The following is a 23406-nucleotide window of genomic DNA, read 5'->3' as shown; positions in this document are numbered from 1 at the left end:
TCAAGTGAGCTCAGTACTTTGTGGTTTGTAGTGGATATATATTAACAAGTACCTCTCTAAATGCCCCAGTATTAATTGTGACATTCTGACTCAAATTAAGGCGCAGCAGTTTTTTCAATTAAGGCTGCCTCAGTAGCATGTCTTGAGCTAACTATGCCAAGCTTAAAATCTCATCGCAAATCGCCGACGCCATACTCTGTAAGAGTAGATAGTCCGAGCCTAAACAATTCTTTAATGGAGCTCGTTAGATTTAGGACTTGTCTTGGCGTCCCAGCCACCTTTATCTCTTGACCAGTTGGCTTAATACCTTCCAGCCTTCTAGTCTATGGATCGATGTTCCTATCATTGAAACACCCAGCCCACTATTATATCGGTCTTTGATTCTATTACCTGCGCTATCTGTCTTAACGGCCTCACCTGAAACTCCGTACACAAGACTGAACCGACTATGATCATCCCTGGCCGCGCTCTCCTCACCCGCACCATCATCCGCAATGTCCAGAACCCAGCCCTACAAGTCCAACCCTGCGGCGTGGACCTCACCCTCAAGCGAGTCCTTACCTGGACATCACCCGGAACAATCGACCTAGACAACCAGCGCCGCCAGACCGCATCAACAAATGAAATCCCCTTCCCCGCATCAAGCACCAGTACTCCAGAGGAACGCTTCCTCGATCTCCCGCAGGGAGCTTACCTCGTCGAATTCAACGAGACAGTTTCTGTCCCTCTCGATGTAATGGGCCAGATCTTCGTGCGCAGCTCTTTGTTTCGGTCTGGCGTGCTGCTCACCGCCGGCGTTATGGACAGTGGCTATGTCGGGGCAGTCGGGGCCTTGATGCAGGTGCTTAATCCTGCCGGACTGAGGGTTTACCCTTCTGCGCGCCTGGCGCAGTTCGTATTCCACCAGATGAGCGAGGAGGTAGAGGGGTATGCGGGTGTTTACCAGGGGAGGACGTCACTCTAACCTATCCAACTCTGCCATTGATACTCATCTAAGCTCTAGCCGACAGTAATGTTACATGACTGATTAATTCATATGCAACCCCCCACTAACACAAATACTCTGCCCCGTCACCCAACCCGCCCCCTCCCCCGCTAGGAACGTCACAACCCTCGCTATATCTTCTGGGATAGCAATGCGATTGCCTAACGGCGTATTCTCCTGGATATAGGCCACCACCGCGCTCGGCACCTCCTGCCGCAGCATATCAGACTCTACCGCCCCAGGCTGGACAGCATTAACCGTGCACCCCACAGGACCGAGCTCACACGCCAACGACCTCGTGAATCCCTCCACTGCTGCCTTGGAGGCAGAGTACACCGAGAAACCGGGGGATCCGCGCCGAGCAGCTACGGAGCTGAGGTTGATGATTCGGCCTGGGTTGTGGAGATGTGGGATCACCGCTCTGGTCATGTTGATCAGGCCGTAGACGTTGATGTCGAAGACGGAGGAGATATCCTCTTGGCTGGTTTCGACGAGGTTCTTGCATAGGGACACGCCGGCGTTGTTGACTAGGATGTCAATTTTGGTGTGTTTGTCTGCGGTTTGGAACGCCTTGAACGTGGCAGCGAGGATTTGGCCTGGGGCGTCTGGGTGCCTGAGGTCGGCTTGGACTTTGATTGCTGCGGAGCCGTTGTTGAGGGCTTGGATTTGGCTGCATACAGCGTCGATCGCGTTCGCGCTGCTTGCGGAGGTGTAGGTTAGGGTGAGCTGCAGCGGATTAGCGATATCATTGCGGAGGTAAAGGTGTATACATACCTTTGCACCCTGCTTTGCCAGATCAAGGGCGATCCCGGCGCCGATGCCGCGCGAGGCGCCGGTGACGATGGCGATTTTTCCTTGAAGGCTCATTTTTGTTGGTGATTTGTACACTGGGTTGGATATACGGATTCGAATATAGAAGGCGTTTAGCTTTCTTATATATGTCATTTGCCTCATCACATAACGTTATGTTATGAGACATTTCTGGAAGATTATCGTATTGGAGGATTGTAGATTATACAGGTCGGGTTATGTTACTGCAAGAGCGTCAGGGAGAAGACAACGATATCCTGTGGAGTTCGTAAATTTCCCACCATAACGTTATGCAATACGAGGGTACCCCCATAACGGTGTTTGTGAGCTCGCTGAGTGACCAAACCTCTCCTCATTATGAATTAGTAGTAGCTAGTCCATAGTATTGATTTGTTCTGTTTGTACCAGAATCGTGTAGAGGATTTGACTCTGTTACTTAGAGCGGATGCAACTATACTCTCGGCCCGTTCGTGAGGGAATACAATTGCTATGGTTGCACAGCAACACTATTATACATTACTTACATACTAGAACACGATATCAAAAAGTCATCTACCAAGTAAACGCCTCCTCCACAAAATCAAGGGCAACCCCCCGATCCACCTGCCGCCTAGCCGCCTCCCTCACATCATCCCCCAGCGCCCCCGGCCCACAAACCGACACCACCGTCGCCCCAATCCTCCTAGGAATGATCTCCTCCAGCACAGTAGCGGGATTACACCGCCCCGCAAACGTCCGGATCACACCCCCCGCCGAGCGCATCTCCCCGGGACTCCTCGGCTTCGACACAAACAGCATGATCGTGAGGATTGTCTCCGCGTGCGGCATCTGCAGAATCTCCTGGATATACTCCATCACCCAGCGGACGCTGTCCATGCTGCGGACTGCCCAGACCAGCGTGATGGAGCGCGTAGCGGCTCGGTCGGCCGCGGCGCGGAGGAGTAGATCCCGGATGAAGAGGAGGTGGTGCGTTATGCCGACGCCGCCGGAGAAGAGAATCGCGGTGCCGTAGCTGGCCATGTTGACTGCGTGGGAGGAGTACGGGCCCTCGAGGAAGCCGGTTGTGGTGAAGGCTTCGTCGGGGGAGGACATGGCGCGAGTGTACAGCGCGCGGGTCATGCCTTGGCGGGCGGCGACGACTAGTGTCACTGCTGTGTGGTTGTATGGGGAGGATTGGCTTTCGAGGGTTAGGGATTTGGTGTCGGTTAATGATTGAATGCTTTTTGGGCGGGTGGTGATGGAGGACTCTGTCCAGGCGGCGGAGAAGGGGTGGGACATCCACCAGGAGATCTGGGGGATGTATGCGAAGAAGTGGCTGCCCGGGGGGACGGGGTATTGTCTGGGGAGAAAGAAGGTGAGACGGCAGGCTTCGCCGGGAAGTGCCTCTACTCGTAGCTTTGTCATGCCGTTTCGTCGAGATACGTTCAGGAAGACGAGCCAGATAAGTCTGGTAGATCGTTCTGCACTCCAGATGATAATGACCCATTGGATCCATGGCTTTTGAGGAAGGCTGTGCATGTCGAGGTGCAGGTATATGCCCAAGACGATCAAGAAGGCACCCGCCTGATGGATGCAGAGAAAGGTTTCGTAGAATGCGTGTCGTACAGGCGAAAGAGAATGTAGAATGAAAAAGCCCATGACTGCAGTTGCAACCATTCCCCAGGCGTAGGAGGGCGTTTCAGAAAGATGCTGAGCAAGTGCGGACGTGTTTGCCTCTCGGACGGTGTTGACGGCCCAAGCAGCCATGTGGATTATGCTCTCGACGGCGGCAATACGACCCAGCCATCGGTGAAAAAGATTATATGAGTCGAAACTGATGCGTAGGAGAGGGATCAAGGGGTTGTTGCGGGTTGCAAAGAGCACAAGAGGGACGATGTTTAATGTGGCCAATGTACCGGAACGTCCGCGAAGCTCTGCAATAATGGCGGGCGTCTCATTCTGATAGTCGAGGTCACAGCAGTAGACAATTTGGCTCAGAATATAGCCAAAGATAAGAAGCGAGTGAAATCGGGAAGGGAGGGTGCCCATATTCATGGCCGACGAGAGCTGGATCTCTCGGTTATGGCGTTTGCCGAACAATGGCGCGTAGAGCAGGCGGCTTTTGATTCGTATCCAAAGTGACGATTCGGTGATGCTCCATACTGATTGTTGCTTTTCAGTTGCACCGGAGCAGACAATGTAACGAAGATAGGCATGCCCGATTTGAGCCAGCCGTGCAAGTAGGACCAACCCGGCGAGACCCAACATGGACGAATAGATGAGTTGCACAAAAAGAACATCGCGAGGAGTGTTGAGGCCATCATGGCCTGTGGAGTAATCCACCATCCCATCAGTCTTCATGTTGATGATGCAGATAATTAGACTCAAGATGATCAACACAGCAGCGCTCACTGCGTATATAAGTCCGCCTATCACCCCAAGGCTAGTTGGCTACATGATCCACCAGGGCCACCGCTATGAGGAATCCATTCTGTCATTCTTCACATCATTCCTTTTTAGGAGAAACACACCATCCCATAGCTTGATACAGGGAATCGCAAGGGTCTGTCCCGATCGCATGACACCATCGCGGTTGTCGACCTGTCTAATCCGGCCTATTAACGGATAGACTGACAAATAAGAGCATCTATCATTCTCCATCGTTCGAGGGAAGACTATCGGATTCGGTATCCCTTGTTAACCGAGAAGGTCAGGGTCCTGGTGAAACCTGCAGAGGGGTTTATCCACAACAAAAGCAGTCCCAGTTTGCCTCCCAGTCATTTATGAGCGATATCCTTTGTCCTGTAAAGGAAGTCCGAGTGCTTCAGATGGGAAGCTTCTTCCACTTTGACACAGTGTGAGACATTTTTGTGAAGAAAAAGGAGGTCTCCGTGTGGACGTGAAGCATTCCATGGGAACTTCCTTCGATGGTGAAACAATCGTTGTTCCGTCGTGTGGCATCCTCATGTTGTATCCTCTCTGTGGGGAAGCAGGAAGATCGAGTTATCGACATGGATATGGTACCTGGCATAGGACAATCTGAGACTGCCGATGAGTAACAGTTTCAGGTTGCTGAATATCCTGCTCAAACCGTGGGTCTGGACTCGGGTAACTGTCTCTCCAATCCCCACCGTTTCAGAGTTGCTAAATATAGCTCCAAATATGGGCATTCGATATCTCGCTTGAGTCTCGGCCTCGACTGTATCAAAGTCTTCAGGTCGAAGCTTCTTGAAAACACCCGGACACGGTTTACTCGCTGCCACCTATAGAAAGGTAAACACACCTTAAGTGATCTCGGAAGTAAGCATGGATACCAAAATTTGGGATGTCCTGAACCGTGGGCCCTGACCATAAGTCGGTCCTCGTTAGTGCCTGTGCAGAAGCACTAGTGCTTGAACCTCGGCAAATCAGACGTTGCTATTATTAAATTTAAAACAAATGCAACCGGATACTGTCACATGTATATCTCCTCCACCACTATAAAGGTAAAGCTCACTCTTATCTCTGTTCTACGGAGCAACTTCTGCTTTTCATATAAGTGGGGGAGTTGGCTGTTAGAGCTATAATAGGGATATTATATATTGAAAGCTAGAAGCCTGAATCCATGCTCTGTAGCTAGGCTTGAGAGTCTAGCCATACGATGAACACTAGGGCACTCTATAGTACCCTATCGGCCTCTCCATTGTTTGAGGAGTAAAAAATAACCGACAAATAGTAGTGGGATCCCTATCAACCTTCACTTCTGATGCGACCCCAGCCTTCTCCAGAATCTCTAGTTTTCTATTTGGACCACGAGCCTCTCCTTTGATTCAGTTCCTTCACATCAAGGGGAAAGTTTCTGATCCGTCAGATCTGCTGAAGCATCTCCTCCGACATCTGCCCGAAGTATTGACCCGACTTGCTTTCGGTAGTGATAATATGCTACGCGGAGATGAGGCCACCAACTATTGCCAAACCAGCGCGTGAGAAGTCGCCGGCTGATGTTATACCCTTAAACTCAAGTGCCCGGGCCAGGCCAGACGAATGGATCTTCCATGCCGCGCGTCCTAAGATGAAGGAAGAAGCTTTTGTTCTCCGATTGAGGAATATCCGTCTCATCGATGCTTTAGACTATGCATAGCCCATAGGAAATGAAAGCAAAATAGAAAGACCCAGATGATAAAGATCAGAGCCACACTTGCAGCGAGTAGAATCAAACTTGCAACTGCGAATCGTTGTGACCCTTGCTGGAAGATGTGATTATCTTGCAACTTTTGTGTCCCAAGCCCTACCTGCATCGCACTTAATGCCACGGTCACGTACGCAAACATCGCAAAGATCCAGCTGAAATTGCGTGCGAAGAAGGCCCTATACCATGTCGACTCGGATTTGAATCCCTTGATAAAATTCGTCGTGGAGAAGACTGAAGGGGAAAATCTGTATATCCGGTGCAATCTTGAGAGACGCAGCTCGCCATATTGGTACCGGATGGAGACATTGCTAAGAGAGTCTATATCGATATTACTTAGAAAGTCGGCCAGAAAGGTCATCCACCTCTTCCAGGTGACTGATTCAGGCAAAAGACCGCTGGAATGCGCCACGCTGAGATCGGATCTATGACATATAAGCCAGCTATAAGATAGGAGAAACCCATAAGCAGCTTTGCGTAAAGATTCGTCTTGAAATTCCTTTTCGAGATGGTCTTGCCAGAACTGATAGGAAAGCAGATATTCCGGAAGCGGTTTGACGAATATCCGAGACTCATGCCATACAAGGTGCTCGTTCGGATCTTCGGTGGATATGATTGTGCGATCAAGCAGTCTTTGTCGATGCAATGGCCTTGCAGCCCTAGGAAGACCTGCGAGCCAGAGATGGTGATGAATTTTGTCCAGACGGGGCGTCTGCAGATCTTGCTCTAGGTATGCGTGCAGGTCATCCGCGGGATAGAGGGCTGAAGTTCTCTGAGGAATGTAGACAGGTAGACAAACGGGACTGCTTAGAAGTTCATTTTCTTTCTGGAAAGGGGGTCCGACAGCCCTACTTGAGCTGTCAACTTTTCGTCATTGGGTGGATCATTTCATTATGTGTTTCACTCACCTAGTCGACTCCATCTTCCATCAACCTCACAACGCCATTGACTTTAGAAACGTGAACTGTGAGGCTTTATACTGGAGAAAAACATTATCAACACCCCGAACACCCCTGCCATTGATCCGGGTCGTGCACGAACTTTGTATCATGATGAAGATGGAAACGAAAGAATGAGATTGAGATTGGAGGAATTGACAGATCTGCCTGGAGGTTTAGGCGCTGCGCAGTAAGGCTAGGAAATCGCCAGGCAGGGGGATTGGACCAGTAATATTACTCAAGGGTGTAATAGCCCTTTAAAGGTACAGCAGGGCGCCAAAAAGCAGAGACTAATTGGACATCGAGCAAGGCTGAGCATCGGCACATACTGATTCGACCGACAAGTGTGTTGGCCATGAGCCCCGCGACTTGCTTAATATTCTTACTGTTTTTTCACATCAGCGTTGACTTTATCAAACCTACAAGGACGTCCTCCATCGGCAGTATTGCTGCATTATGGCAACAGACCACTATCAAAACTTCAGGCTAAGAGGAATCCCACTTCGATATCGAACCAGGCCTGATGTCCGGCAACTTGTCATGAGCGTCCTTTCTATTGGACCTGGTGCAAGTGTCGCGGTTCATTCTCTTGCCATCAACCCAGTTGAGAGAAATAGCAAGGTCGCTACTGTTAGTTTCCATACTGTCCCTGAGTCTTTATCTCAAGGTTCAAAAGATCAATGGAAATTCGCGCTGCCCCAGGACGGGGATGAAGACACCGTGGACACCACACACACTCTTATACTGGATACTCACTTCTCGGGTTTCACGCCTCTCCAACATTCTGAAGAAGAGAGCTGTGACGTGGAGTAAGTTTTCAGGACATCTGTGACCAGAAAATGACGTTAACACGTATCAAGCGTGATCGCAATATCTGGTCTTGGTGGCCACGCTTTTGGTTCCTTCAAAGAAAGGGGCGGTTCATTCATGTGGCTCCGTGATGCTCTTCCGTTAGATTTTCCCAATGCAAGGATCCTGGTCTATGGTTACGACACTCGGCTAGTCCGGAGCAGTTCATTCCAGAACTTGACAGACTTGGGTAGAGCCCTTCAGATCGACATGAATGGCATCCGGGTAATCGCTCCTCGCATCTCCACTCAAATCCGCACCGTATGGCTAAAACAGTGTCCAGGAACCAAGCCAATCCCGTCCCATAGTATTCATCGGACATAGCCTTGGAGGACTCGTCATTAAAGAGGTCTGTATTAACGATGGGTATGGTTTTCAGTGTGCTCACAAGCCGGTCGATAGGCTATATGCAAGCTGAAAGAGGAAATGGATGAGACCGGCGCATCAATACTGAATTCCACTTGCGGATTCCTATTCTTCGGCGTCCCCCATCAAGGGATGGCTATCGAGTCGCTCGTTCCCTTGGTAAAAGACCAGCCTAACCGGGGTCTTCTCGAGTCCCTCGGTAAGAATTCAGCGCTTCTTACACGCCTCGGACAGGACTTCGGGAATGCATTCGGCGAAAGGAATATTCGTATGATCTCTTTCTACGAAACAGACAAGTCCCCTACCGCGGTGAAGGTGAGCTACTGAGCAGTCAATGTTATTACACTTATAACCGCTTAAACATCATGTAGAAAAATGGCCGTTGGGAACTTTCCGGACCTTTGAGAGTCTTGGTTGATGTCTCATCCGCGACATGCGGCAGTAAAAACCAACACCCAATCGGCCGCTGTCACTCCGAAATGGTAAAATATAGCGACCAATATGATGCGCTCTATATACGCGTCAAGACAGCTCTACGACCGCTATTGTGGGGAGTACCAGGTATGCGTGATACAGTGAGTGCAAAAGCTGCAAATAACTGTGTGTGACCGGATTTGATTATCTAGCTTTTTAATATACTAAGAGTTTCTCCAGCCTTAGTGCCGCATCCAACAAAGAGCTTGGGTATGTAGTGCAAGTCCTAATGCTCGACGGGCAACTGACTAGGCACAGAATGTCTCAGGTCACTTTCCTTCCGAGAACAAGACTGGAGATTCAATGACATTCATTCGGCGGTGAACACCTGTGGGTGGCTACTCGATGATCCACAGTACAAAGACTGGATGAACAAGCCCCGAGGTCTTTTCTGGGTCAAAGGTGATCCTGGGGCCGGCAAATCCGTTCTCATGAAGTTTGCTGCCAAAGTAATGCCTCTCAGAAAACCTGGAGAGCTTGTGGTGTCTTACTTCCTACACGGCCGAGGAATGCTTCTGCAGAAGACGCCATTGGGTGTTTTCCGCGCACTGTTAAACAGCATGCTCAAATCATTCCCGATATACCTCTCTGAGCTCACCGTCATGTTCGAGGATCGCGAGAAACGATTTGGATCCTACGAGGAAGGCAGATGGACCTGGGCAGAAAAAGAGCTCCAAGAATTTCTGTCCAGAGTTCTGACAGAAGGGACGAAGGCCCGTCCGGTAGTTATTTTCGTCGACGCGCTTGACGAGGCTGGTAGAGATGCAGCGAGAAGCTTGCTGGCGTACTTCAGAGATATGATGAAATACATTGAGCGCGAGGAAGGACTGGTAAAGATATGTGTCTCTTCTAGACACTATCCGATCCTTGGCCTCGACAACCTCCCAACTATTTCCGTGGAAGAGCGAAATGAGCAAGACATTCGATTGGTCATTCGAAATAGGCTTGAACAAGTCCAGCCAGACTTAAAGCGTCAGCAAATTGAAAAAGAGATCTTGTTAAAAGCTCAAGGAGGATTTCAATGGGCGGTCCTAGTTTGTAATATGGTGATTGAGGAGAATGACAATGGCACCAAGGCGGACGTCCTGCAGGAAAAGCTGGTCACTATACCGGAAGCTCTCGATGAACTTTATGCGAGCATTCTGTGTAGTGTTCCGGAAACCGAAAGGCAGCAGACTGTCAAGTTGTTCCAGTGGGTCCTATTCACAGCGCGGCCGTTGTCTGCGCAAGAGCTTCGGGACGCACTTTCTATCGACAAGGACATGCAGTGCAATACCAACATTCGAAAGCATTCAAGTTGGTCTGACACTCTGCCTGAGTTTGAGAGGCATGTCAAGCACCTTTCGAGGGGACTGATCGAATTTCAAACCCGCGACGTTTGGGAGCAATATGGACCTGACGGGGAGGACCCCGACAGGGAAGCTCAATTGATTCACCAATCAGTTGCCGACTATTTGCTCGAGAATTTCCTCGGCCATGTTGAACATGACCGAAATGTGGCTCAATCCCCAGTCGCAGCTGGGCATTTTCAAATATCGAGGTCCTGTCTCAGATATTTGACGTTAGAGGAAGTGCTAGAAGACGTTCAGCAGAGGCCCGGCAAACTCCGAATGAGGTTCCAACTGGTCACATATGCTGTGCGGTTCCTGCTGCACCATATTCGAAAGGTGGAAGAACAGGGAGCTGCTCAATCTGATCTCCTCTCTCTCTTTCAATCAGATCGACAACCAAACTTGCAGAGAATCGGCATTGTATGGAGGGTATCGGATCCTGATAGTATTTACGCGCCTATAGCCTGGCCTTTTGTTGAAGCAACGGCGCTTCATGTCCTGATTGCATTGGGTTCTAAGAGCGCTTTTGACAAATTCTTACAGAGAGATAATGTGCAAGCTGACGGTAGGGACGCTGAAGGGAATACACCATTACTTCTCGCAATCATACAGGATCAGCACGATATAGCCCTATCGCTGTTGAATCGGTCGATCGAGTGGCGGCTTCGAGAAAATGAAAACGTTGAGCAGAGCATCAATGCTACCAGAAGCAAAGACCAGGAAACGATTTACCATGTGGATGTTAATGCCGAGAATAATGATGGTGACACGCCACTGAGTGTTGCCCTGAGACACAATACCGGAGATGTTATCCGCACATTAATTGAGGCAGGGGCTGACACTAAATGTCCTGGTGAACAGAGCGACCTTGTTTTCTACGCCATTCGTAACAGGGACGAGCCTCTATTCAGGAGGCTCGTTGAGAAACAGATGAGACTGGATGGGGCCGTTCATCTCGCGCTGAAAGAGATTAAGGACAACAACGATCTTCTTGAACGATTCATATTGGAACTTCTACAGGCTGGAGCCAACACGACGAGGCTACCAGAATTTGACAAGGACAATGGAACCGAAACTGATGGTGGATATGAACATGATGATGAGGCTATTCTCTTAGCTTCACGAAGTGGACAAACAGCCATTGTGGATCTCCTTCTTTTGTACGACGTTCCGGCAACTTCTCAGAATCAATATGGGGAGTTTCCATTACTTGTTGCCACGGAAAATGGCCATAGGGAAATCGTTGAAATCTTGCTCCAGGCAGAGCCTGCCGCAGTTGAGATGAGAGGAAATCGTGGTCAACAAGCTCTAGTCACGGCAATAGATGACGATGAAATCGAGATCGCCATGCTCCTTATTCAAAAAGGGAGTTTTCAACCTTCAAGTGCAGCGCTGGCCAAAGGCCTTTCTCGGGCCATTGAGAAGGATATGTTATATTTGGTGGATATTATCCTACGGAAAGACGAGAGCTTGCTAGGCATCGAGTTCGACTCAAACCAGACACCGCTTTCCTTGGCTGCAGCGAATGGATGTGAAGCAGTTGTCAAGCTACTTCTTTGGGCAGGCGTCGACCCAGAGTCAAAGGGTAAGCTGATCCGGACACCGCTGTCTTTGGCAGCAGAAAATGGATCTGAAGCAGTTGTCAAGCTACTCCTTAAAGCAGGAGCCAGCATGGAGTCTAAGGACCCCTATAATCGGACGCCACTATATCACGCAGCATTAAATGGGTGTGCGGCAGTGGTTAAGCTACTTCTTGGAGCAGGAGCTAACCCAGAGTCCAAAGACATCTATAATCTAACGCCACTATCTGGTGCAGCATTAAATGGGCATGGACCAGCAGTTAGGCTACTTCTTCAAGCAGGCGCCAATCCAGAGTCAAAATGTATCTCGGATCAGGCACCACTATTTTACGCAGCATGGAATGGACATGAAGTAGTGGTTAAGCTACTCCTTGAGACGGGCGCCAATCCAGAGTCAAAGGACATCAATCAACATACACCTCTTATTTTGGCAGCCAAGGGAGGGCATAAAGCAGCAGTTAAGCTTCTCCTTGAAGCAGGAGCCAACCTAGAGTCCAAGGACATCTATAAGGTGACTCCACTATATCACGCAACATTAAAAGGGCATACCGAAGTGGTTAAGCTACTCCTTGAGGCAGGCGCCAATGCAGAGTCAAAGGATGTCAGTAATCAGACGGCACTACTTTTAGCAGTAGAGAGAGGGCACGAAGCAGTGCTTGAGCTGCTTCTTCAAGCAGGAGTTGAGCTAGAGGCTAGGAGTAGCAGGGGTCAGACACCACTATCATGCGCAGCATGGTATGGGTGTGAAGTATTGGTTAAGCTTCTTCTTGAGGCAGGGGCCAATCCAGAGTCAAAGGGTGTCGATGATCGGACGCCACTATTTTTGGCCGCAGAGAGTGGGCATAATGCAGTGGTTAAGCTACTCCTTGAGGCAGGGGCCAATCCAGAGTCAGATGATGTTGATGATCGGACGCCACTCTTTTCGGCAGCAGAGAGGGGGCATGAAGTTGTGGTTAAGCTTCTTCTTGAAGCAGGCGCCAACCCAAAGTCAATGGATAGTTCTAAACTGGCGGCACTATTATGGAGCAGCAGTGCAGGGGATTGAAGCAATGGTTCACCACTCCTTGAACGATTGTGCGCCATGTTTGGGTTTCCTGTTCTTGTCGTCCATGAGTGCTCGGTACCAATCCACTTCCGAGAATGGTCCAAGGGTCATCCAGATATTGAAGACTGATTGAGATGATATCCGAAAGCTGAAGGAGGATGGTATGCCAAGTATCGCTGGGATATGAGACGCATCCTTATCCATTCAAGCCATTCACGTAGTGTAGAGTACTGAAGGAGCCTGTTCTTGTCTGAGACTCAAGCTCGGGAGTTTGGACATTTATCCGCTTGCTAAAACAGTTAGCCGAAACGAGTGAAACGCAAGTCAAACAAGTCAGACGTTAGATAGATAATAGAGGAGACAAGGGGTTACATCTAGTCGTACTCAGAACGGGAGTTGAGAATCGCTGGATGTAACATTCTGTCTATTACCACTGCTCTGTACTAAGTCCTGTCTTCTCTACCCTTGCGAAACCAACATCAATAGCATTATTTCCAATTCTACACAGCGTATAGACGAAGATAGTCGAGTGGAAGGTGCGTTATCTGACAGAAAGTTGACTCACCTTTCGAGTAATTGCCTTGGTTAGTGTCCGCTGTAGCTGACAGAAGAAAGGGCTTCCCACTCTGGTAAGAGGTTACTCAAAGAGCAGACAAATAGCTACTTCGTTTTTACTTGCGTGTTTTAATATCCAGTGATGCACAAGAGATGTAAGCAAAATTTTGCATCTGGCGATCATCACAATATCGCTTACTCCATGTATCCTGTAGGGCGTAGGGCGTGGGCCATGACAACTGTAAATAAAGCCGCAATTAGGCAACCACAGATGGTACATCCTATATAACATCCCAGTTACCCAGACGCCGTTGTATAAGATTTGATATTTTTTTTATGACAATTAGTTTACCAGAACTCTGCCAAAAAATGACAATGCCAGCTCCAACCCCCACCCTGCACTACCGCCTCGCAATCCCCTCCGACGCCCCCGAAATCCAACGCCTCATCCAATCCGCCTTCCGTACCCCAGACACAAGACCAAAGTGGACCGGAGACACAGCGCTCTCGTCAGCCTTCAGCATTGAGATCACCGAGATCCTAACCACGATCACTACGCCGGACAGGGCATTCGTCCTCGCCACCGATCCCACCGGCGCCCTGATCGCCTGCGTCGGCATCTCCAGGGGCACCGCGGGCGCTGACACCGCGCGCTTCTTCATGTTAGCTGTCGACGATGCTTACCAGCGCGGTGGGGTCGGACGGAAGGTACTTGCCTACGCGGAGGAGTATGTTCAGAGGGAATGGGGTGTTCGTCGGGGAGGGCTGAATGCGCTTTCGACGCGGGAGGAGCTGATTCTTTGGTACTTGCGACGCGGGTATCAGAAGACCGGGGAGGTGACGCCGTTTCCAGTTGAGAGGTTTGCAGGTATGGAGTTGCCTGAGGATTTGTGCTTTGTGGAGATGGAGAAGGCGTTTGTTGCAATGTAATTGCGTGGGGACTCGTTTGCGGCGTAGAAGCTGGTATGCATATCATACATACGTCTGGAAGTATTTGCCTCCGGCAGCTTGTGAATCATAGGGATAGTCAAGGCAGTAAAATAAACTGAGCACCGTACAGTTGATCAGGATGTAATCGTGCTAGAGGTTCGCTATAAAGGCTCTTGACTTCAGCCACTAGTTATTGAAGATATGCAGGAAGTACAAGGTGAATTTGTACTGGTAAATATCTAGCGTTACAGGAAATGCTAATCCCGCTCGCGAAAACCCATAGCCACCCAATTAGCCCGGACCCTGGCCTTGACATCCTCAGGATAGGAGTGCTCAAAATCAGCCGCCTCCCAGTCTGCACCGGTGGTATACTCCGCAGGCATAAGAGCATCAGACACTACCTTTCCACCCCGCACTGGGGACCCAGTACCATGAGACATGTAAGGAATCAGCGGGAAACCACGGACATCCTCAAAGAACGTCTCGTCGGCGTTAGGGCGACAACGCGTCGAGAACGCCCACATAACGTCCTTTCCATTGTAGACGTCGATATCGTCACCCACGAGAACAATGCGATGAATGGTATAGCCCGCCTTGTGGTTGAAGACGACATCGCCGACTTTCTTCTGGAACTCCTTGGCAGTAAGCTTCATCTGGCGGAGCTTGGCGGTGTCGACCTTGAGTGCCACCCAGGTGACCTGGGTTTCGAACGGGGAGAAGGCATCCGTGATAGGGAGGCCAGCGACCTGGCAGACTTTGCGGATTTCGGCTGCGGCCAGGGCACCGATCATCGTGTGTGTCTCGTCGGTGAGGCGACCGCAGGCTGACATGGGGAGGATGGGATTCGTCCGGTAGGTGATCTTCTCCACAGTGTAGACAGGGCATTTATGGCTGTCGCCCGGGAAGACATAGCCGTGCATTTCGCCAAACGGGCCCTCGTCAGCGGTTTCAGTGATGGAAAGGGTACCTTCGAAGACAATTTCCGCGTTCGCAGGAACGTAGAGTTCGTTGATGTCGCATTTTACGAGTTCAAGGGGTCGACCGGTCATGGCACCGACATAGCCCGCTTCCGTAACGCCGTCGGGGATGGGCATGGACGAAGCCATAATCGCCGCTGGGGGGACGCCAAAGCAGAGCGCCCATGGCACGTCCTTTCCCTCCTTCTTCCACATCTGATGGATCTGCCAGATGTGCTGTGGTTCGATCACCAAGCCCGTAAGATGGTTCTTGTCCTTGACCATCGCACGAGCAATAGACCAATTCGTCCACGTCCCATCAGGGGACTGCACGACGTGCATACCATATGTCTGGAGGTATTTGCCCCCGTCGGATTGATGTATCATGGGGACAGGCAAGGCAGTCAGATCAATCTCGTCGCCCGTCAGGCAATGCTCCTTCACGGGACCGGTTTCAACAATCTTGGGCTCGATGGGAGGGAGCTCGCTAGCAGAGAGCATTTTGTCGAGTATTTCCTTCATGCTAGCCGTGGGTGGGAGGGCGAGATGGCGAGCCAGGCGGCCGTAGCGATCGCGGCTGGAGGCACGAAGGGAACCGGGGGCACCAAGGATACGGAAAAGCCCATTCTTTCCCATCCCCTTTAAGTTATTAAACAAGGGCGCTTTATCATCGGTTTCGCACACAAGCCGGGTAATCGCAGCAGCTTCGAGGTAGGGATCGACCTCTGTGTTGATCTCGACCAAGTCGTTGTCTGCCTTGAGGGCTTCGACGAAAGCGCGGAAGGAATGGTCTACGTCGGTATCGTTGACAGTAGTCATTGTGATATGAGTTTCTTGAGGAATGTCCAGAAAGAAAAGACTAAAATCGAGCCGTGATGTGAGGTAACAGACGAGGTCGATCACTAGCGAGGGAGTTATATAGTGCCGCTATGGGACGGATGATCGGCAATGGCCGATGACAGTATACTCTAGAAGTTGGCCGAATACTCGGCAGGCATCGTTCTCAAAAGCTTGCCTACAATGATTTCATCAAGGCATTTCCGAAAGTTGGCACAGATGCCGAGTGAAAATGGTGGCTCGCCTATGCCGATTTCCGTTGGCTCGGGGCCTCGGAGGCTCGGAGGCTCGGGTTGGCGCCCAATTTATACCTCCACAACGACATTATCAAATCCGAGCCACCGAGATCAGGTTTCGCCATGAGGAGAGCATCATATGGCCGGGTAAAGTGCAGCAGTACTGGCAGCGCGTGGCCTTAAAACCAAGTCAAGCAACCGAAGGGTCTCTATCACTTCCTCAATTCTCCAGTCTTCTCAGAATCGATCCTTGACCCAATCCACAATGTTTGCATCACTGCTACCCTCCGGCGCCAATACGCCCAATTCTGGCCGCTACAGTCCTGATCATACCTCTGATTCTCACTCTGCATCACATACAATCCTCACACAGGAAACTTCAACGTCAAACAATGAGCGCCTCAACTCCCCAGCGAAAGGTCGACGGAAAAGAATCGTCGTCGCAATGACGGGTGCCACCGGCGCAATTCTAGGCATCAAAACACTCATCGCCCTTCGCCGGCTCAACGTTGAAACACATCTAATCATCAGCAAATGGGCCGAGGCCACCATCAAGTACGAGACGGATTATAGTCCTCGGAACGTCCGCGCATTGGCAGACTATGTGCACAACATCAACGATATGGCCGCACCAGTGTCGAGTGGCTCGTTCAAGACAGACGGGATGATCGTCGTGCCCTGCTCGATGAAGACCCTCGCTGCGATCAACTCGGGCTTCTGCGACGACTTGATTTCCCGTACGGCAGACGTCATGCTCAAGGAACGGAGGCGGCTGGTCCTCGTCACGCGCGAAACCCCGCTTAGCGATATCCATCTTCGCAATATGCTTTCTGTCACGCAGAGTGGGGCGATCATTTTCCCTCCCGTGCCGGCCTTTTACATCAAGGCTTCTAGCATAGACGATATTGTTGATCAAAGTGTTGGACGGATGCTTGATCTCTTTGATCTTGATACTGCTGATTTTGAGAGGTGGGAAGGTTGGAAGAAGGAGTCATAATCGACTTGTTCATGTAACTACGGGGCTTGCCTAATCAAGCATATTTTTCGCTCAGGCGTATTCTGTGGCATGATTTAGAACATAACATCCATGGTGGCTTCAAATGTAGTGATGTTGCGACTCATGCAGGGCCGGCCTGGTCGTCGGGAAAATCGAATAGTGGTACTGCGGTGAATTAGCAAGGAAACTAAGATAGAACAGGGTCCGTACCATTCATTATAGAGTCTAGGTAGGAAATAGGCGAGACATCGATATCATTGCTGAATAAATTCCCCGACAAACTTGAGCCGATTAGTAAACTGTAGTAGACTGAGCAGGGAGGAATCTCACCCAAAGTCAAAGTTGGTAGGAAAATCGGCAGAAGGTTGAACAACACCGAATTCCATGGCACCTGAGCCGGATAGGACGTCTTCTAATTGCAGAGGGAGGTGGCTTCGTGGCGATTCTCGCTGCCTCTCGGGGTTTGCGTGTGCTTCACGCATTGGGGTCTCACGCACAGCATTTCTCAACGCGACGAGGGCGTGGATATGCCTCCTTGACAACCATTGACCATTACCATGTTGGCCATTACCGTCCTGTCCATCAGTGCCAACTCTGGAGAATACCTCGATGACACGTTGCTGCAAGTCGCGACATGCCGGGTCATGGCGAGTCACCTCCCAAAGGCAAAGGAGCAATGTAGAACTGAGTACCGTGTGTACCATAGACCAGGTGCGTAATGGGACGATGCTTAGAGTTTCAAAGTCGAGGAAGGCCTTTGCAGCCTCGACCAGACTGTCTTTGGCCCTATCGCGCAGAATTCGAAGGCGCGGGTAGAGAGAGGTTCCGGGTAGCCTTTGGATGGCTGGCCGACATAGGACCGACACGCAGAAGGAAACATGGATGCGGAGGGCCAAATGCTCCTGGTGCTGGTGCAGGCTCGTACAGTGTTCTCGGGAAAGGAGGTGGGGTTGTACACGCTTGAAAACGCCGTCCAATCCAGCTAATGCCTTGTGGCAATAAATCAGGTTGTTGCGTTCTCTCTCTTCTGAATTGTTGATTTGCAGACCTAGCCGGCATAGGTAGTGCATCATGTCCGTGTATGATACGTTCGACTTCAGAGTAGTCAAGTCCAGCTGCCAGCCTGTCGTGGACACCATAGAGGGGCGGTCATAGCACAGGCTCAACAGGCTGTCTTGCCAAACCGTCATAGACCTTCAGGGGTCAGCTGTGAACTTCATCTCGGTATATCTACTCACCACAATGCTCTAGCCTTTGGTCTCATTGGTTCTGGCCAGTGAGAAATGCTCTTCTCGGTATGTAGTCCCAAGGTCTGGGCCAATCTGACAGTAGTGCCAAGCAGAGCCCACGCGGCATCAGATTGGCCGTTGTTCTGTAGCGTATTTCCCAGAAGGAGTAGAGACTGAACAACTTCCAGAGATGGCCTCAAGAGGAAATTTGCCAGCCTTAATGCTTGGAAAGATCGGCGGGCTTGTTCCAGCGTCAGTCATGACTTCATGATAGAAGAGGGCTAATTCTTACCAAAGCTTTGATATTTTTCGGATCTCTCGGGGTTCTCAAGGTCTGAGTAGTGCGCTCCCGAAGCCAACGCAGCCAGGAGGAGACTGATCTGGCCGACAGATCGGTCCGACGACCATCTTTCTGAGATCTTGTCGTGGTCGCGCAGTTCCCCGGACGCGTATGATGTAAGGAATTGGCATATGATCAATTCGAAGCCGTCGATATCGACAAGTATTGGGTTGAATGGATGGGCGGAGACGCGATAGAAGTGAAAAAACCTACTGTCTATCAGCATCGGCACCTCTGGTTAGTCGCTCAACGTACTTCAAAACCTCCTCCCTTTGAGGAAGAATCTCCACGAGAGCCTTCCAGCGATCTATGGGAGTTTTGAGATCAAGGAACGGGTAATTGCTGAAACTGTTTTGGAGGCCCAACACAGAGCTCGCCTTGTGGGCAATTGATCCATCAGCATCGTGTGAACCCAGTATGGAAATGACTGTGTTGTCTCCAGAAAAGACGTAATTTGCAGGGTTCTCTTGATTGACCGGTTCCGACTCGGGTCTAGTATGCAGAGGAGTCGCCGAATCTCCGAGGTGAGGCCGATAATTGGCACCCCTCAAGTCAGACGGGAATGCAGCGTAAGAGGCATCAGAGATGGAATTCTGAGGACTTAACCTGGCTCGCTTCCGCGGAGAAGATTCCTCATAATCATATACACAGATCTGGGGATGACCACGTTTCTGGCAGGTTCTGCATGGATGGCCGTTGTCGCACTTGACTTTGCGCGAGCGACAGGGATAGCACGCTTTTGTCTCGCGCTGCTGCCGCTTAGCTCGTAAGATCCGGTCGATCTCTTGGCGGTCAACACTGGAACCTGTCATCTCTGGAGAGAATAAATTGAGGCGGCTGTAGGCCGTTATATATAATGTCTACGCTCACAAAGGATGGAATTGTTATGGTGAGAGATTGAAAGGCCATCGTCGGCACTCGGCGGTGTCGCGTTAGTATCCTGATTCCTGAGGCACCTTTGATTCTGAGACTTTTCACTTCCAGATTCGGTCAGAAGCAGTGCCGCTTTAGCGCTCAGCAAGCACATGCCAATCCCTTCATACGTGATTCTACATATTATGTATATTATGAGATAAAAAGTCTATAATAGTACTCTGGAATTACCGGATTATTTCTTCACGTGCGATATTCTATAGTTATAAGGGTATATGTGCGAGAGATTCCACCCGCCAGTGTCCTGTCATGATGCTTTCCCGGAGTTGACAGTGATCTCGACTATTAGATTCGCGCAGAATTACTCAAACTACTAACGAAGCGGACTGGTCCTTGGAAATGATTTCAAACTGTTGTTTAGACAGTAACACTGCCTAGTCATGTAATATACACTGCGTGGTCACATCCCAATCTAATTAGTCAGAAACTCCAAGGAAATCCTAGTCATGTAATATACACCGCGTGGTCACATCCCAATCTAATTAGTCAGAAACAAACTTCTAGAAAATCCTAAAAGCAAGTGACACGTTAAGTGACATATTCTCATCATCCTACTCATTCTCCCGCACATCAATAACAGTCGTCTTGAACTTCCTTGCAGGAAGCTTGCGGTTGAAGAGGATGTCGGTCTCACGGTAGGAGCGGTGCTTAAGTTCAGGCAGGAAGAAGTAGGCCATCACCCAGCAGACGCAGGCAGTACCACCCCAGACGTAACCGCACTTGCCAGCCAAGTTCCATCCGGTGGGGTTGAGCATGCGTGAGGAGAGGTAGATCATGGGGATCTCGGCGACGTAGTAAGCGGCACGGCCGACACCGGTGCTCAGAGCGCGGAGACGGACCGAGGAGGTCTCGGAGATGATGGTGTAAGAGATTGGGCCGAGGGTACCGGCAAACACGAAGGAGATGAGGATCCCGAGACAGGCCTGGGCGTAGTTGGTCGACGAGTTCTGGGGGATCGAGGCGCAGATACCCAGGATCATAAGCAGGGTGATGTTGGTGACGGTGCCCCAGAGATAGATGGTTCGACGACCGAACCAGCCGGTAAGAGGCCAAGAGCAGGCGTTGGCAACGAATTGGAGGCAGGAGTTGATCAGGTTGAGCTGGAAAGCACGGTTGGGATTGATACCGGCCTCTGAGCGGGGTTAGTATCTGTCACTCGTGTAGGCAGGCACAAGGGGTACTCACGCTCGAAGAAGAAAGTTGCCTGGTTGGCAATCAGGTTACCGGCAAAGTTCTGCGACGCGTACATCAAGCAAGTGATGATGGTTCGTCTGAGATCAGTACCCTTGAACAGGTCGAGGAGGGTAGGAGTGCCACCCATCTGCTCTTCAATCTTGACGGTTCGCTCGATCATGGCCAGCGACTGTTGAGCATGCTCCGAGGACTTGGCACCGAGGCGCTCGATGGAGCGAAGAGCCTCCTTCTTGCGTCCGCGACGAATCAACCACCAGGGAGACTCGGGGGCCAGGAAGATGAGGACCAAGAGGGGGGTCTAACGAGTCAGCTTTGTAGGTATGAGACCTAGGAAAAGGGACTTACCGGGAAGAGCCACTGCAAGGCCAGAGGTACTCGCCAAGCCCACTCATCGTCTCGCTTATTGTAGCCATAGGTGGCGGCGGCGACAATGATGGAACCGATCGACCAACTCATTTGCAGAGTAGCCGTGCAGGCACCTCGAAGGGCGAGAGGGACGATCTCACTGGCGTAGGCGGGGGAGTTTGCAATGAAGAAACCCCACGGGACACCTTCCAACGCTTGTCCGACCACCAGGAGGGTGAGTGAGTCGGCCTGTAATGCGGTCAGGCGACAAGTTCAACAGCAAGGGGCCGAGGGACTCACGAAGAAAGAAATGAAAATGGTGGCGTTCATAAGCATCAAGGCCAAGATGGTAGTCCAGCGGTAGCCAAGACGGTTGGTGACGGGACCAGCCAAAAATACACCAACAAAAGCACCACATTGACCCGATTGGAAGAGAGCGCTCTGCCACCGGGTTGGGATAGCATAACCACCCCCTTGCACTGGTACACCGTATCTCTTTTGAAAAGCGGATTGCGCGACGAAGTTACCATTCAAAAACATGTCAAACGACTCCATGACCTGTTGTCCATTAGCACTGCAAAAGATGCAATTTCTGCTAGTCGAGGGATACTCACAATGGTGAAGCACATGGTAAAGGCCCAGAAACAAGCCCAGGGATGGGCCTTGACGGCCGCCCACAAGCCCATCTCATGCTCGCGGTTCTCACCATCAAAGGCATCGTTCATGAGATCCTTGTTGGCCAGGATCTCGGCATGATGAACGTCGACGCCGCCATCCTCCTTCAACTCCCCCTTTACCTCGCTGGTAACTGACGACATTGCTTGGATTGGTCGCTATCTATATTACCGTGCCAATGCGAAAAAGAAAACAGACAAAGGGCAGAGGGAAAAAAGAAAGAAAAAGGCCAAGGCAGGGGGGGGTTAGTATTTTTTTAATACCTGTACATCTGCATGGCGTGCGCGTGATATGTGATACGTGGATTAATTATTAGATGCAATCGAGCCAGTAGGCAGCGGGCCGAGTCCGATGTTACTGCAGCTTGTGCCGCCGGGCCTTTTTCCCATTTCCCGCACGTCGTAAGTAGGAATTGCGCGAGTAATGGGAGACAATTACCCGAAAGCGGCCAGGCGCCGAAGCAACATAGCGGAGTGGTGCCATTGGGGTTTGACACAAACTACCCTATTGGACTGGAACCGGCTGATCCGAGGACTGTGGCGCTGGGACAGCCTGCTTCTGGCCACAATTCTGAAGGGAAAGCATAAGTCCTCCACGGGGAATCTCCATGTCTGAAGATAAATATGCGGGGCCCCAAGACAAGACCATGGTTAGTGCTTGTTAGGGCTTGTCGCTGTCTTGGTTGCTTTTCTTGTTAGTCTCTTCTTAGTGCTTTGCTAGTGTAACATCACATGCTGCATTACCTAAGCTTTTGCCTTTTTGTCTTAGCTTGTCTTAGCTTGTCATCTAATTAGCAGTGGCTCCTGCTCTGATTGGTCACAAACTAGTGTCATGCACAGTCTAGGACCCCTTGGCGCCTTAGGCCATTGCGACCAACTACAGCTGTTCATAGGCCCTGTAACTGGTTTTTGAGACAATCTCACCATCATGGTAGCACAGGCATTCAAAATGATTCTTATTCAATTATTCTGAGTGAAAACTCATACACACACTGGTCTTATATTTCTGTACCTACCACCCGCCACGGAGAAGACGAAAGAGAAAACTTCAGACACGCCAAGGGCACGCTGCAAGGGGGGAAAACTTCTTTGGGACAATTGGCCGCTGCCAAGCCTTCTTCGGTCGTGATTAGGGTTTAGCTGAAACTTTCAAGGATGCTAAGGGTAATCTTGCATTGCGAGTTTGCGGCCTGTTTGCCTCGGAAATAATTTCAGTCCTGTTGGCCAACTTGCACCGGGAAAAGCCCGGAACCTGATGACTAGTGCATCCGCCCCATATACAGGCCTTCCGTGGTACATCTAAATAATTACTGGAGTCTGTCCAGTATATTAGACGCAGGATTCCTTAGTACAAACCTGGTTCCCTCCGCCTTCCAACGGGTTCAATAACGTGGGGAAAACCGAGCTATGGATAAGGGATTCAACCCGGGGAAGCAAGAGATCCTGGCGCAGAAACTGGGGAAGAGAAATTTTGACTGCCTGTTCTGCGATCATTGAGTTAACTAACCAGGTATGGGGCAGAATGAACCGAACCCTACCATAAACCAACTTTCAACTTGTAAGTTTTAACCCATCGGGCAGCCGGTGGAGACCCTGTTCCCCGTGTCTACAGTCTCTGCTTTTTACCCGAAGTTCCCGGTGAACCCGAATCCTGC

The 23406-nt window shown here is 50.6% G+C and overlaps 9 protein-coding genes across 9 annotated transcripts; 4 read left to right on the top strand and 5 right to left on the bottom strand.

Moving 5' to 3' along the window:
• Window positions 1-448: 448 nt before the first annotated feature.
• ALT_3074 (putative dUTP diphosphatase Dut) lies at window positions 449-964 on the top strand (the record flags this gene model as incomplete). The annotated part of the gene is made up of 1 exon (XM_033557647.2): window positions 449-964. The coding sequence occupies one exon, from the start codon at window positions 449-451 to the stop codon at window positions 962-964; it is 516 nt and encodes a 171-aa protein (XP_033413538.1).
• A 63-nt stretch (window positions 965-1027) lies between these two features.
• Window positions 1028-1852, bottom strand: ALT_3073 (SDR family NAD(P)-dependent oxidoreductase; the record flags this gene model as incomplete). The annotated part of the gene is made up of 2 exons (XM_033557646.1): window positions 1028-1711; window positions 1760-1852. The coding sequence occupies 2 exons, from the start codon at window positions 1850-1852 to the stop codon at window positions 1028-1030; spliced, it is 777 nt and encodes a 258-aa protein (XP_033413537.1).
• A 495-nt stretch (window positions 1853-2347) lies between these two features.
• On the bottom strand, window positions 2348-4135 carry ALT_3072 (ferric reductase family protein; the record flags this gene model as incomplete). The annotated part of the gene is made up of 1 exon (XM_033557645.2): window positions 2348-4135. One exon carries the CDS (start codon window positions 4133-4135, stop codon window positions 2348-2350), a length of 1788 nt encoding a protein of 595 aa, XP_033413536.2.
• A 3285-nt stretch (window positions 4136-7420) lies between these two features.
• On the top strand, window positions 7421-12525 carry ALT_3071 (ankyrin-1; the record flags this gene model as incomplete). The annotated part of the gene is made up of 6 exons (XM_089599490.1): window positions 7421-7689; window positions 7741-7990; window positions 8132-8410; window positions 8467-8670; window positions 8739-8779; window positions 8838-12525. The coding sequence occupies 6 exons, from the start codon at window positions 7421-7423 to the stop codon at window positions 12523-12525; spliced, it is 4731 nt and encodes a 1576-aa protein (XP_089456233.1).
• A 924-nt stretch (window positions 12526-13449) lies between these two features.
• ALT_3070 (GNAT family N-acetyltransferase) lies at window positions 13450-14010 on the top strand (the record flags this gene model as incomplete). The annotated part of the gene is made up of 1 exon (XM_033557642.1): window positions 13450-14010. The coding sequence occupies one exon, from the start codon at window positions 13450-13452 to the stop codon at window positions 14008-14010; it is 561 nt and encodes a 186-aa protein (XP_033413533.1).
• Window positions 14011-14267: 257 nt separating this feature from the next.
• ALT_3069 (UbiD family decarboxylase) lies at window positions 14268-15785 on the bottom strand (the record flags this gene model as incomplete). The annotated part of the gene is made up of 1 exon (XM_033557641.2): window positions 14268-15785. One exon carries the CDS (start codon window positions 15783-15785, stop codon window positions 14268-14270), a length of 1518 nt encoding a protein of 505 aa, XP_033413532.2.
• A 519-nt stretch (window positions 15786-16304) lies between these two features.
• Window positions 16305-17036, top strand: ALT_3068 (UbiX family flavin prenyltransferase; the record flags this gene model as incomplete). The annotated part of the gene is made up of 1 exon (XM_033557640.2): window positions 16305-17036. One exon carries the CDS (start codon window positions 16305-16307, stop codon window positions 17034-17036), a length of 732 nt encoding a protein of 243 aa, XP_033413531.2.
• A 326-nt stretch (window positions 17037-17362) lies between these two features.
• Window positions 17363-19417, bottom strand: ALT_3067 (Zn(II)2Cys6 transcription factor; the record flags this gene model as incomplete). Its single annotated transcript, XM_033557639.2, has 4 exons — window positions 17363-18230; window positions 18275-18506; window positions 18558-18814; window positions 18861-19417. 4 exons carry the CDS (start codon window positions 19415-19417, stop codon window positions 17363-17365), a joined length of 1914 nt encoding a protein of 637 aa, XP_033413530.2.
• Window positions 19418-20089: 672 nt separating this feature from the next.
• Window positions 20090-21895, bottom strand: ALT_3066 (general alpha-glucoside permease; the record flags this gene model as incomplete). The annotated part of the gene is made up of 5 exons (XM_033557638.2): window positions 20090-20670; window positions 20724-21030; window positions 21078-21326; window positions 21378-21635; window positions 21692-21895. 5 exons carry the CDS (start codon window positions 21893-21895, stop codon window positions 20090-20092), a joined length of 1599 nt encoding a protein of 532 aa, XP_033413529.1.
• Window positions 21896-23406: the final 1511 nt, after the last annotated feature.

This window comes from Aspergillus lentulus (genome assembly GCF_001445615.1).
Source record: "Aspergillus lentulus DNA, contig: Alt05, strain: IFM 54703, whole genome shotgun sequence".
NCBI lineage: Eukaryota > Fungi > Ascomycota > Eurotiomycetes > Eurotiales > Aspergillaceae > Aspergillus > Aspergillus lentulus.
This window is presented reverse-complemented; position numbering and strand designations above follow the sequence as displayed.